We start from the raw sequence: 14988 nt of genomic DNA, 5'->3' as shown, positions 1-14988 counted from the left end.
TATTCTACGAAAAATAAAAATATTTTATTATCAAGAATTCTTGGGCAGCTTTACTGTCCATATCTGTAATTTAGTGAATATTCTAGGTTCTTTTTAAACAAATAGTTCTAAAATAACGCTAAAGAGAGATAAGATATTGGTGAGAAGACATTTCAATTAGAGTATGCATATTTTGTCTCTTTATAATATTTTTTTTTAAGTTGTATTGTCTTTCCATCAAAAATCTTATACACCCACTGCATTATGTAAGCCATACAAATATAATAAAGAGCGAAAAACTAATTAGTTAACAGATTGCAGCTCCATCACAAGCAGAGAAATATTTAGATTGAAATTGCAGCTTGCCTAGATAAAACAGGAAATTACTTTTCTGCCATAGCAGAAATGTTGATGTTATAAATAACTAATTTAAAATTGCGTTGAAAATGCTAATAGTAATCATAGTGTAGGGAAAATTATTCTTGCTTTACTTGGCAAACATAACAAGTATAAATAAGACTTTCATTTATGGATTATATACAGTACATGCATACAGATTTTTTTTTCTGTTGCTGGAGCAACCTAATCAACACAAGTGTTATAATTTTCATATTGATGCTGGAAGAAGAAGAGTTTTTTTTCCAGATATCTTGTTTGCCAAATGGCACTGCTTATTGTTTCAAGACCGGAAAAGGTTCAAATGGAAGAGGATACAATCACCTTAAAGTGCATCTAAACCCAAGTTGATGTATTGCAATTTACCAATCCCTAAATCTGGTGGCTGCATTCATTTTCTTATTTCCTTTTTTCATCAGGTGATCTGGCCAGTAACACTCTTCTTGTCTGTTATTGGACAGTATCATTGTCAAACTGGGGATAGGGTAGTGTTTGATTTACTATCAAATTTAGATCGACTTGACTAACAAACTAAAGCCAAACTCCAGCTAACACTTTCTTTGCAGTTACAACAACAACTTTTTTTTAAAGTGTTACTAAACCCACAACAGTAAAATCAGTGTGTATATGCAACAAAGCATGCTTGGTATACTCACTGTGGAACCTAAGGGGTTAGTCCTCTGCATTGTGTGTAAATGCTGTGTGATCCTGTCTCTGATCCTCCTCTTCTTTAACATCTCCAACTCATTTCCTGATAGAACAGAAAATTAGGAGTCTGGCTGCACATGCTCAGCTTGGTGTGTATTGCTAGAGAGTTTTTCTTTTTTCTTGGGAGGGTACATGTGATCAGCACTGGGCCAATCAGCACTGTCCAGACATGTCCAGACAGAGGATCATGGGAGAAAGAAAACTCCCCCTACAAGTTTAACTAGGAACTGATAGAAGTCACAAGATTGCTATATACTGCTGATGAGAAAAGGTATATCAATCTTCAATAAATTAATATACTAAAAATCTGTGCTTAATTATTACTTCCGTGCAATGTGACAATCAATGATTAATTGGTGCAAACAATTGTAAAATGCTAAAAACAGTCCATAAAGCCTTTAAAACTGATAATATAAGAAGGAATCCGTGATAATAAATAGTGCAAAGTGATTGTAAACTCTCCTCTATATGTGCTCAGGCCACCTTGTTGTGGCAGAGTTCCCAGCCAGAGTGTGTGACCAATGTGTCACAGATCCTTGCCAAACCGTGCACCCCCTTGTGATTGGGCGCTCACCTCAAGATAAGATCAATCAGACCCAAATGTAGAATATGGCTTTTCCAGGAGGTCAGCTGAAGTTACATTCAATCAGACCCAGTTGCTCAATGGGATCACCCTCCAATTATGCAGCAGATTCTCCAGATGGGTAGTGAGCGTACCATGCAAAAAAATGGCTCAAATAGTGCTTAAATCCTTCACAACTTTTATTGCAGATAAAAAGTAAGCTATTTCACTCACATATTATGGTGCATCCATGCACCTACAGATCACCATACAATATATGCACAATGAAAACCATATACCGAGGCGGCTCCCACTATACCACCACGGTATCTGGATTTTCAACTGCCACATTTTCAGTACAGCTTGGTCCTATTAAAAAAAAAGTTGAAAAGAACAGACTTGCTGCAGGATCACCAGGTAAAATAAAAAAACCTACTAATGCAGCAACAACTTTTAAATGGGTTGTAAAGGCAGTAAAGTTGTTTTTTTTACCTTAATGCACTCTCTGTATTAAGTTAAAAAATCTTCTGCATGTAGTCCCCGCCTCCAGGCTACCTTATACTTACCTAAGCCAGATCTCGATCCAATGATGTGCATGAGAGCAGAGGCTCTCTGGGCTCTTTCCCTCTTCATTGGCTCAGTAACAGCAGTGGGGACAATTGGCTCCTGCTGTCAATCACAGCCAGTGAGGAGGGAGCGGGGAGCAGGGCCAAGCCATGTTCTGTATGTCTTATGCATTTGTAGACTTATGTATTTAAATTAATATCATTTGACCTGATTGTAAAAGTTTTAGTGTAATGGTAGATGTTTTTCCTTTACTTGTTCTAGCCATTTAGCTTTATATAGTCTGGTTTTAGGAATGTTGCTGTGTGTGGACTATCCCTGGGCTTATTTGGTAGGGCAAAGAATTCCTGAGGTGTTCATAAAATTGTCTGAGAAAAGATCTGTATCTAACTCTTAAGCCCCGTACACACGATCAGATTATCAAACGACCTGTCGTCCGTTTTTTGTGGCATGCTAGTCTGATGTGGAAAGTGAAGAGGTTATTTTCATACGAATTTTCCCGTATGACAGAATTCTACTTCAGAAGTGATGTCATGTGTTGGATTGTTTTGTATGTGTTCTTTCATCTCTGAACATGCCTAGTCTTGCTCTTAAGATTTTTTTCTGTCGAAATCTGTACTAATGAGACGAAAATCGGACGTTGTATTACGGACGACAAAAATTATATAGCCTGCACATCAGGATTTTGTCAGCCGAAAAGTCAGAGTTGGCTGTCGAAAGCACCATACTAACAATCCGAAAATCGGCAGATCGGTCGTCGGACGAATTTTCCCTGCAGATTTTCTTATTGTGTGTATGGGCCTATAGCAACAAATTCAAATGTGCACTGGGTAACGATAAATAGACAATAAATCTAATTGTATGCTCTGTGCTTTGTAAGACCTGGTTGGTTGTCCTTGGTTTTCCTATCAGGAACTGAGAAGATATCTCTTCAGTAGGGGCCCCGACAGCAATAAAATTGGTCAGAGGCTAGAATATCCCTGCTCTATCCAAAACTGGTTTATTATTTTTGGCTGGAGTACGGCTTTGAGTTATGATAGTAAAAATGTCTTATTAGGAATTCTTTATATTTTGTGATTAGTGCTCCTTATTTGAATTATTCTGCTACATTTACAGGATAATAAAAAGTACTCTACCTATAATGTCTGTACTTTAGTGCAATCATGTAAGCTCCCCAATGATCAACTGCAGAGATAAAATGTCAGCCACATAGTTGTATTTAACTATTCAGGGTGTACTGGTAGACTTGAAAAACAAAAAGAAAAAAATGTTCCGCGCTATGGATATATGGTGGAAAAAAATAGTTACTAAGCTGCTGCCCCCTACTGAGACTACCACCAAGGTACAGTCCACAAGAGGAGTGGGTATGGCGCTGCTTATAGTGTATATCCCTTTAAGTGTGCCCATAGTTCCTATATTGGATGAAGTGTTCCACTATGCAAATTGGCAGTCAAACGTATCAAAAACTTCTTATACACTTGCAGGACCTTATTAGTGATCCAATTTGTAACACAACTAACTTAATCAAGCTATACATAACACATAATATACAATAACGTGACTGTGCTGTGCTTTAAATATTCCCTGACATCCGTGAAAAGTGACAAGTGATATGATACAATGTAAAGAAACTCCATAAAGTGACATGTGCTTAAACATTTTTTGTTGACTTTCAAATATATCTTGTGGTGCTTTGGTGGTTTTCAAACATGCTCTCCCTTCTCCACCACACTCACCAGAATTTCTCCCCTGTTAACGGGTAAAACCGCATTCTCAGCTTCACCCAATACACTAACTATAAGCACACTTGCATTAGGGAAGAGGTCAGAGACATTATGGCTAGTTATAGTCCTTTGATGGTGGGTAGATGTTCAGGTGTTACTTGACCACCCCAAGGGGCCCTAGCCTAAAAAGTTAGGGGTCGCTATTAGGAGAGTGATAGCCAGCAGACCGAAAAAAAAAAAAAGAAACAGATTCCCCCATCTACACTAGCAAGGTGGATGGAGGAATCTTTCCATGCTATTCAATTGTGTCCTGACAGCTAGACTAATCTACTGTCATAATACACCAATCAGCAGCTGCAGCCAATTGGCTGCAACCACTGATTGATAAAAGTTTTCAATACTTCCATTTGACAGAAGTCAGTCAATAGATTGACTTCTCTCGATTGGGAATAGCCATAAATGTAACAAAATGTAGCTGCTCCCTGCTAAACTGGACGAATTTCGATCCATCTATGGCCAGCTTAACTCCTCGCTCCAGCAGGGTCCCTCCTGTGACCAGTCCTCTGCAGCTAGCTCTGTAAGATGCAAATGACTCCAGTCATACTTCAGCCTTTTCACTGTAACCCCCTAGACATAAGAAGCTATTGCCCTTGCCCTCCAGTACGGGGGGCACCTGCCAGGGTGGATTTTTTTTTTTTTTTTTTACAGGTAAGATCCTGGAGTTTCTTTAATTTGTCTAAGAAATGCTAACGTTGTTAGTGACTCAGTTTCTGCTTTTGTGGGTTTATGTGTGAAATGTACCAAGTAATGTTCTTAGTTATTGATTTATACCTGTTAGAATGTGCTATTAATCTTAAATCATATCTGACTTTGTAGGATGGTGTGGGAGGAATCTTTACTGGACAGCTTGTTAAACTTTGCTGCTACACCCAGGGGACTTCTGTTTCTTCAACAAACGGAAGCCATCAATGAATGTGTAACTTACATGTTTGGTCGATTTACCAAAAAGCTTCAGGTATGTTTAGAATATATTAAGCCTTTTTGACTACAGCGTTTGAAAAAGACTGGAGGAGAAAAACAGTTCTTACAGCGGCATCCTCATAGGGCATTTCAGAGTAATTTATGAGGATTATCTATATGATTTGGAAGACTTCTCTAAGAATGTATTTGGATAAAACATTGATTTTAATGTTGGATTGAAAATTCCTGCTGCACTTTAAATGTTATTCCTAATAAAATGCCCATATATACAGTCAGGTCCATAAATATTGGGACTTTGACACAATTCGAATATTTTTGGCTCTATACACCACCACAATGGATTTGAAATGAAACAAACAAGATGTGCTTTAACTGCAGACTTTCAGCTTTAATTTGAGGGTATTTACCAGGTAAACTGTGTAGGAATTACAACAGTTTGTATATGTGCCTCCCACTTTTTAAGGGACCAAAAGTAATGGGACCGATTAACAATCATAAATAAAACTTTCACTTTTTAACACTTGGTTGCAAATCCTTTGCAGTCAATTACAGCCTGAAGTCTGGAATGCATAGACATCACCAGGCGCTGGGTTTCATCCCTGGTGATGCTCTGGCAGGCCTCTACTGCAACTGTCTTCAGTTCCTGCTTGTTCTTGGGGCATTTTCCCTTCAGTTTTGTCTTCAGCAAGTGAAATGCATGCTCAATCGGATTCAGGTCAGGTGATTGACTTGGCCATTGCATAACATTCCACTTCTTTCCCTTAATAAACTCTTTGGTTGATTTCTCAGTATGCTTCGGGTCATTGTCCATCTGCACTGTGAAGCTCTGTCCAATGAGTTCTGAAGCATTTGGCTGAATATGAGCAGATAATATTGCCCGAAACACTTCAGAATTCATCCTGCTGCTTTTTTCAGCAGTCACATCATCAATAAATACAAGAGAACCAGTTCCATTGGCAGCCACACATGCCCACGCCATGACACTGCCACCACTATGCTTCACTGATGAGGTGGTATGCTTTGGATTAGGAGCAGTTCCTCTCCTTCTCCATACTCTTCTCTTCCCATCACTCTGGTACAAGTTGATCTTGGTCTCATCTGTCCATAGGATGTTGTTCCAGAACTGTGAAGGCTTTTTTAGATGTTGTTTGGCAAACTCTAATCTGGCTTTCCTGTTTTTGAGGCTCACCAATGATTTACATCTTGTGGTGAACCCTCTGTATTCACTCTGGTGAAGTCTTCTCTTGATTGTTGACTTTGACACACAAACACCTACCTCCTGGAGAGTGTTCTTGATCGGGCCAACTGTTGTGAAGGGTATTTTCTTCACCAGGGAAAGAATTCTTCGGTCATCCACCACAGTTGTTTTCCGTGGTCTTCCGGGTCTTTTGGTGTTGCTGAGCTCACCGGTGCGTTCTTTCTTTTTAAGGATGTTACAAACAGTTGATTTGGCCACACCTAATGTTTTTGCTATCTCTCTGATGGGTTTGTTTTGTTTTTTTCAGCCTAATGATGGCTTGCTTCACTGATAATGACAGCTCTTTGGATCTCATATTGAGAGTTGACAGCAACAGATTCCAAATGCAAATAGCACACTTGAAATTAACTCTGGACCTTTTATCTGCTCCTTGTAAATGGGATAATGAGGGAATAACACACACCTGGCCATGGAACAGCTGAGCAGCCAATTGTCCCATTACTTTTGGCCCCTTAAAAAGTGGGAGGCACATATACAAACTGTTGTAATTCCTACACCTTTCACCTGATTTGGATGTATATACCCTCAAATTAAAGCTGAAAGTCTGCAGTTAACGCACATCTTTGCTTCATTTCAAATCCATTGTGGTGGTATATAGAGCCAAAAAGATTAGAATTGTGTCGGTGTCCCAATATTTATGGACCTGACTGTATATTCAAGTTATAGTGAAAAAAGGCCTGTCTATTAAAATATGAATTGAAATGTATGTATGGCCAAAACGTTTTTGGGTAGAGAAGGAAAGGTTTAAAACCACTATCAGCTATTTTTTGCAGTTTGTGTCTTAATAGAGAGATTTAGCCTTCACTTTTGTCCCAAAGATGCCACAGAGAATCAGAGGACATTTCACCAAAGTGAAGGCAATTATCCTCTTAGACAGTTGTCACTGGAACATGTGTTTTCATTGGATGATTTACCCTCACTTAATCTAGTGAAAACTCCAACATTTTGGATTTTTCCTCACTTTTTTTTTTGGTCACAATGGACAACCAGGATGATTCTCTCCAGAGGGGATTCAGACCGCAATTAAAACCTTGCTAATGCACACACTTTTATTTAGGTAGTGTTACTTTGGGTCTCAACCTTTGTGCCATGGATTCTCTGGAAATTGTGCTATAAATTTACATCTTCGTATATTTTTTTTTACTTTTACACAAATGGCATACTTTTCTGTAATTGTGAATATAAACTATGTACTTCCACTACAGCTGATCTATGCATTAGGCCTTATGCATACTGGACGTTATAGAAACACCAGTAGAAAGCTGTAGAAGGAGTTTTTCAGCTTTTTTGCAGTAGCGTTTTTCAGTGTTTTTCAGCAGTAGCAATTTTTTAGCTTTTTTTTTTAGCAAAACTATTCTCCTACAAAAGCTTATGGCTCAAAAAGCGTTTTTTTTTTTTTTTTTTTGTGCCATTTAAGCTTTTTATCAGCGTTAGAAGCATTTTTACAGCTGAAAAACTCCTCTCAAAAAGTTCTGGGTTTTTTTTTTATTCAGCCAGAAACACCCCTGCCGAAATGGCTGATAACAGCCTATATGTGCATGGACACATAGGATAACATCCTGGGGAGTTTACTGGCTGCAGAAAAAAACATCTGATGCCAAAAACAGCCGCTGTAAAAACATCCAGTGTGCATGAGGCCTTATTCTTTTGCCTACTGTATATGTTGCCAGCTTCAGTATGTTGTGATCAGTGCCCAACTAGATGAATCTGGATGAGCAATAACCCACTGGTGGTTGAGAATAATACAGTGTATGCATGTTTTTAAATGTTTAAAAGGAATATATAGTCTTTTCTTTTCTTTTTTTGTATGTCAGGCTCTATTCACACCTGGGTGTTTCTGGAATCGCCGGCAGAATCGAGCGATTCTGCCTGCAATTCCAGAATCGCAGCAAAACGAAGGACGCATTTGCGATGCCATTACTTCTTCACGGGACCTCAATTGTGGTGCAAGTTTCCCGTGGTTGTCCTGCAATAAATCGTGCTGCAATCGCGGCAAATCATAACGCGCCACGCTGTCACCCAGAAATAGCTTGTGCTCCTTTTTCAAACGACAATATTCATGCATTGCGATGTCACCACTATAGCAGCGCGAGTTATTGCATGTCAACCATGGCAAAGTCCCCCCACACGCCAAGGTGTGAGTGGAGCCTAGAAGTGATCCACTTAATTTAAAGTATCTTATTACTGTGTGTTAATCTTTACACTCCCTTGGGGAGCATTTATCAAACAAACTAACAACAAAATTAGATGGAGACCAGCCTCTCCTTAGAAAATCCTATCCAATCAATTGTTTTGTGTATTTTTGATCCCTGCACCTGTTAACCTAAGCCAGTGTTTCTCAACCAGGGTTCCGTGGAACTCTAAGGTTCCTCAAGAGGTTGCTAAGGGTTCCTTGAGCAATGGGCAATTTATTCCTCTCAGATAAGTTCCCCCTGACACCATTCATCTTAGCTATCTGGAAGAAGGTCATTCTTCCCAATGTCCACAAGTGTAAGGAGCATTCATCCCACTGACTATCACACTAATGTATCATGAGCTGTAAATATAGTCATTTTAGCAGGGGTTCCCTGAGACCTGAAACTTATTTCAAGGTTTCCTCCGTGTTGAGAAAGGCTGACTTAAGCATTCAACTGAGACATATTTGCTTCGATCTGCAACAAAATTACCTTGGTAGATGACACTTACTTTTTTTTTTTTGGCCAAAATGACACATTTGTGAATTTGTGTATTTGCAATCCTTGCATCTGTAAACCTAGGCATCCAGTTGAGACCTATTTTCTTAAAATAGGACAAAATTACCATTGAAGATGAGACTGATTTTCACCCCAAACAGACGCACAGTTAGGAAGAGGTCTTAAGCAGGTTTTGCTCTTCCACAGTGCTACTTTAGAGCAGCTTTAAGAGGAAATTCTGAATTAAGCTATACTATTGAAATAAATCCCTCTGATAATCTCTCTCATTGTACATGTTTAGCACTGTCCTGCTGTGTGAGAGAATTGATGCACACCCTCTCTGTTTCCATGCTTTTTGCTTTAGAGTGCTACACAGTGGCTGTGCTTTACTTTTTCTTCTCAAAATGCAGTCAGCCAACTCATTGAAAACAATGTATTCCCTATTTGGGTGATATCTTGACCCAGGTAACAGTTAGGGAGCTTTCCCCATGTTTTGTCCCTCTAAATGCCACAAATACTTCTTGATCTGTCCAGAAACCCAGTGACTTTTTTACTTTTTGTAGTGAACTGACAATACCTCTGCTGTACTGCAACCCCACAGTGTTTTATGCCCGGCCTGTGTCCTCACCTGCTCTGCTACAAAATACTCCCTTATGGCGATAGGGAGAGAGAAGAGCTTTGTAGTCTTGCAGAAGAGAATTTAGACAGGGCTGAGAACACTGCTTGGGAATTCAGTGCAACAGAGGCAGAGGAGCGCACTAGATTTCTGGCAGATCAACAAGTGTTAAAAACATGGGGATAAATGTACTGCATATACTGTATAACTTTATTTCTCTTACGTCCTCCGACAGTCGCCGCCCCTTCATATTCATCACCAATGGGTTATGTCCTTTCATCCGTAGGAGTAGCTAGGCAATAGAATATGTTAGTACAAAGACTTTTAACATATCCCACCCCCAGGGGGTGGTCCCCTCAGTACATAACCCTCCACTTCCTGTATCCAACTCAGTTTCATTTGTCTAGCTGTCAGGAGTGGCTGGATGTTTCTGTGCTGGGACACCTTGTCTCAGCTCTCTTTCCTTTCTTTGGATTTTATTTGAGTTTTTTTCTCTCTCTTTCTTGTTAGCTGTTATTTTATCAGCGTTAGTTAGTTCTTCGGAAGAAGAGGATCATGCGGGCTGCGTCTCGGGCTGACCCCCCTGGTCGCAGGTTGTGGGTCAGTGGTTTCTCAGCCCGCCATCGAGCGTTCAGTCAGGTATCGCTCCTGAGTTATCTGAACGACCCATCCCTGTTCCGTGCAGGGATGCCAGGTGAGGTGGCTACCTCACCGGACGCTGTGCGGTTTCTCAACCCACCTTCTGATGCGTCCTAGATGCGACTCTCCCTGCCTCATGTTCAGCGGTTTGTTCGCCTGTGCGGGTTCCCCACGCCATGTAAGAGGTAAGTGTATGTATGTGGGGACCTGTCTGTCTGGGGGGTGTCAGTCTGGGACTGTGTTACCTTACCCTGTGTTCACAATGTTAATGTCTCCCTATCCCTCGTATTGCATGCTGTGGGCTGCAGGAGGGGGGGTTGTGCTGCACTCTGTGTCAGTTTGCATGTGAACGGCTGTGTGCTGTGGGGCTTGAGTTTCTCATGCTTGGGGCACATTACAGCGCCGCTGCGGCGGTTTAACATGTTTTTTCCTTTTGCTGGGCAATTGGTACGTTTTTCTACTTCACCCTCATGGGGTGTGGGAGCGGCGGTTTCGGCGCCAAACGGCGCCATTTTGGCTGCGATCGCTCCGGCCGCATGTTTTACATGCATGGCGGCCATTTTCTTGTAGCCTCCATAGGCTTTAATAGAGCGCCCTGTACACCAGCACTTCCTTTCCTTCAGAAGCACCGCAGGCAGCAGCAGCAGCAGCGATCTCCAGGTTCATTTCCCTCTATTCCCTGTATCCTGCCTTGGTTCATTGTCCCTGTGGGGGTCCCTTGTGTGGGGTGTTTTGTGTGAAGTGGGCTACGATCGCAGCGCTCTCTTAAAGGGGCGGTCACCCATTTATTTTTCTGCTACAGGGGCATGGATTCTCAGGAAAACAAATTTCCTACAGCCTTAGTGGGAAGCCAGGGGTCAGCACTCTCCCCCCCGGGGGGGATTTGGCTGCGATTGTGGCTAGCCTTGCGACTCAGGTGCAAATGCTGGTGGCTGCTCAATCCACAAAAAGGCCCAGGGTGTCAGTTTCCTCTGATTCAGAGGGTGATGGTGCTGGGGCTGCTGTGGCTGGGGTCTCCTTATCGGGGTCCCGTTCCTCCCTGGACCTTATCGGGTCAGAACTGGAGGCTGAGGTGGAGGGGGTTGATAATTCTCCCCCTGGCTCGTCTGAAGAGCTTGCACTCATGGATGAATTGGTTGCTTCTATCAAGCAAACACTGCGGTTAGAGGAGGAATCATGTCCTTCAGCTGCCTTAGCGGCTTATGGAACGCAGAAAAGGCGCAAAGCGTCGCAGGTGTACCCCTGCACTGATGATTTCCAAAATGCTGTGAAAGAACAGTGGCGTAATATACGCAAGCCATTTGCTGTACCTAGTAGGTTTAAGCTACGCTATCCCTTTACGCCTGCTACTGATGAGCGCTGGTGTATTCCACCGCCGGTGGATCATGCGATAGCGGTTTCGAACAAATCCACTGCGATTCCGGCTGAAGACACCCCGGTGTTCCGGGATGCCACGGACAAGAGACTGGAATCTCTTGCCCGTCACACCTATTCTATTATGGGTTCTATGTTAAAAGCCTTATTTGCTTCTCTTATGGCGGCCCAGGCGGTCGCGAGCTGGACGCAGGTGCTTAGGCGGGTCCTGGTGGCTGATTCTGCCCCCCAGGCGACTTTGGATATGGTGGATCAAATCCACCAGGGTGTCATGTACTTGTGTGATGCGGACCTGGATATGGTTCCGTTGGCTGCACGTGTACACAGTGTGGCGGTGTTAAATCGCCGCCTGGTTTGGTTGAAGTGTTGGTCTGTGGATCAATCTTCCCGTAAGACTTTGGCCAATCTGCCTTATGATGGTTCTCGCCTTTTTGGCGAATCCTTAGATGCACTGATTAAGGGAGTCACGGGTGGTAAGAGCACGCTCTTGCCTCAATCCCACAAGCCCAAGGCGGCTCCCGGTAAGAAGCATGCTTCCTTTCGATCCCATCAGGGGTCCTTTCGTGCCTTTCGGTCACACTATAGGGGCAAGCCGTCAAAGGGTCAAGGCTCCCACAAGAAGCCGTGGGCAGGTAAGCAAAAGTCCGGCCAATCCGGTTCTGCGGCCCACAACAGTGCGGCCTGAAGGGGCGCCCTCACCCGAGTCTGGGGTGGGGGGACGCTTGCTCGGTTTCTCTCGGCCATGGCTGTCCCGGGTTCGGGACAGGTGGGTTCAGGAAATCGTTCGATCTGGCTACAAGATCGAGTTTCTCTCTCGGCCGAAGAGCAGATTCTTTCCCTCATCTTCTGTTATCCCCGGAGCGTTTGCGGGACCTGCGCCTAGCGGTGCAGGACCTGAAGGCTCAGGGTGTGGTGGTCCCGGTGCCTCATCGGGACAGATTTCGGGGGTTCTATTCCAATCTGTTCACCGTGCCCAGGAAAGAGGGCAAGGTACGTCCGATTATGGACTTGAAGGCGCTGAACCGCTTTGTGCGGGTGCGCAAGTTCCGCATGGAATCCCTGCGGTCGGTGGTGGCTGCCCTGGTTCCGGGGGAATTCATGGCTTCCATCGACTTGAAGGATGCGTATCTTCACATCCCCATCTTCGAGGGTCTCCAGAGGTACCTTCAATTCGCCATAGCGGAGGATCATTACCAATTTGTAGCTTTGCCTTTCGGTCTCGCCTCGGCTCCGAGGGTGTTCACCAAAGTGCTGGCACCGGTTCTGGCCTTGTTGAGGGCCCAGGGCATATCGGTCCTGGGATATCTGGATGATATTCTGGTTCGGTCTGCGACCAACCAAGGTCTGGTGAAGGATCTGTCCGTCACGTTGCAGACTCTGCAAGAGTTTGGTTGGACGATCAATTTCCCAAAATCAACATTGTGCCCGTCGGTCCGCCTCCCATACCTGGGAATGATTCTGGACTCTGTCCAGGCGAAGGTCTTCCTACCGGACGACAAACTCAGGACTCTTCAGGAGGGAGTCAGGTCCCTCAGGGACAATCAGTTCTCGTCCATTCGGACGTGCATGCGGTGTCTGGGATTGATGGTCTCGGCTTTCGAGGCGATTCCCTTCGCCCAGTTTCACACTCGGGGTCTCCAAGCGGAGATATTGTCCAAGTGGGACGGGCGACCGCACTCTCTGGATCTTCAGGTGTCCTTGAGTTCTCAGACCAGAAGGGATCTTCTGTGGTGGCTTCGGTCCCCCTCAGTGTCGGGGGGCAAGTCTTTTTGTCCCTTTTCATGGACGATGGTGGTGATCACCACGGACGCCAGCCTGTCGGGCTGGGGTGGTGTTCTGGGCGTTCTGTCCGCCCAGGGTGTTTGGTCGACAGAGGAGTCTTCCCTTCCGATCAACATTCTGGAACTGCGAGCGATACTCCTCTGTCTTCGCCGTTGGACGGACAGTCTTCACGGCTGTCCGGTCAGGGTGCAGACGGACAATGCCACGGCGGTGGCTTACATCAATCACCAAGGGGGCACCAGGAGTGCCCAGGCGGCTCGAGAAGTGGCCGCGATTCTGTCTTGGGCCGAGACGCATGTCCCGGCGATATCAGCAGTTCACATTCCGGGGATGGAGAATTGGCAGGCGGATTATCTGAGCCGCCAGACCCTGGACCAGGGGGAATGGTCCCTTCACCCGGATGTCTTCCAGATGTTGTGCGCGAAGTGGGGCCTCCCGGAGGTAGACCTGTTCGCGTCTCGTCTGAACAACAAAGTTCCACGGTTCGTGGCAAGGACGCGCGATCCTCGGGCAGACGCGTCGGACGCGTTGGTTGCCCCGTGGCTTCAGTACCGACTGATGTATGCGTTTCCACCGATTCAATTGCTGTCCAGGTTCCTTCGCAGGTTGCACTCGGAACCAACTGCGGTGATTCTTGTGGCACCGGACTGGCCTCGCCGGTCCTGGTACGCAGACCTCGTAAATCTGGCAATCGACGTCCCGTGGCGTCTGCCTCTTCGAGAAGATCTTCTGTCGCAAGGACCGATCTTCCATCCTGCTTTACAGTCGCTGGCTTTGACGGCCTGGCTGTTGAAACCGAGGTCCTGAAGAACAGGGGTCTTTCCCCTGAGGTCATTCACACCTTGATCAATGCGAGGAAGTCTTCCTCGGGGAAGGTTTACTACCGTACTTGGAAGGCGTATTTTGCCTGGTGCGAATCCAGGGGTTTCTCTCCTACCACTTATTCAGTGTCTAGGGTGTTGTCTTTCCTTCAGTCGGGTGTTGAACAGCGTTTGGCGCTGGCTACGATCAAGGGTCAGGTGTCCGCTTTGGCCGTTCTGTTTCAACGTCCTGTGGCATCTAACGCTTTGGTTAGCACTTTTGTGCAGGGGGTACGTCATCTGATCCCTCCTAGGAGGGACCCTCTTCCCCCTTGGGACTTGAATCTAGTCCTGTCTGTATTGCAGCGTGCTCCTTTTGAAAGGATCAGGGAGATCTCGCTGTCTTTGTTATCCAAGAAGGTCGCCTTTTTGGTGGCTATCACCTCGTTTGTTGAGTGTCGGAGCTGGCAGCCTTGTCCTGCAAATCTCCGTATCTGGTTGTGCATTTGGACAAGGTGGTCCTGCGACCTAACCCTTTTTTTCTTCTAAAAAGGGTTTCGGACTTTCATCTCAATGAGGACATTGTCCTACCTTCGCTCTGCACGAAGCCTAAGCATCCGACGGAGGTGCTGCTTCACTCCTTGGATGTTGTCCGGGCGATTAGAGTCTACTTAAACTCGACTGAGTCTTTTCGCAAGTCGGATGCCTTGTTTGTTCTTCCGGAAGGTCCTCGGAAGGGCATGGCGGCGTCGGCTTCTACCATCGCCAAATGGATCAGACAGACCATTGAACAGGCCTGTGCTTTGAAGGGGAAAGTTCCCCCTGTACCTGTGAAGGCGCACTCTACCAGATCTCTGAGTACGTCTTGGGCCTGTCGTCATGGGGCCTCTGTGGCCCAGGTGTGTAAGGCGGCGACTTGGTCGACCGTACACA

The 14988-nt window shown here is 44.7% G+C and overlaps 1 protein-coding gene across 2 annotated transcripts in view; it reads left to right on the top strand.

Moving 5' to 3' along the window:
- Positions 1-14988, top strand: part of TBC1D32 (TBC1 domain family member 32) — a 532407-nt gene that overhangs the window by 247031 nt on the left and 270388 nt on the right. For both annotated transcript variants that reach the window (XM_082249090.1, XM_082249089.1), the window contains exon 19: positions 4810-4948. In XM_082249090.1, the coding sequence (XP_082105216.1) occupies positions 4810-4948 (139 nt within the window). The remainder of the gene's footprint in view (positions 1-4809; positions 4949-14988) is intronic.

The sequence above is a fragment of the Pelophylax lessonae genome (genome assembly GCF_965119305.1).
Source record: "Pelophylax lessonae genome assembly, chromosome: 3".
NCBI classification, from domain to species: domain Eukaryota; kingdom Metazoa; phylum Chordata; class Amphibia; order Anura; family Ranidae; genus Pelophylax; species Pelophylax lessonae.
This window is presented reverse-complemented; position numbering and strand designations above follow the sequence as displayed.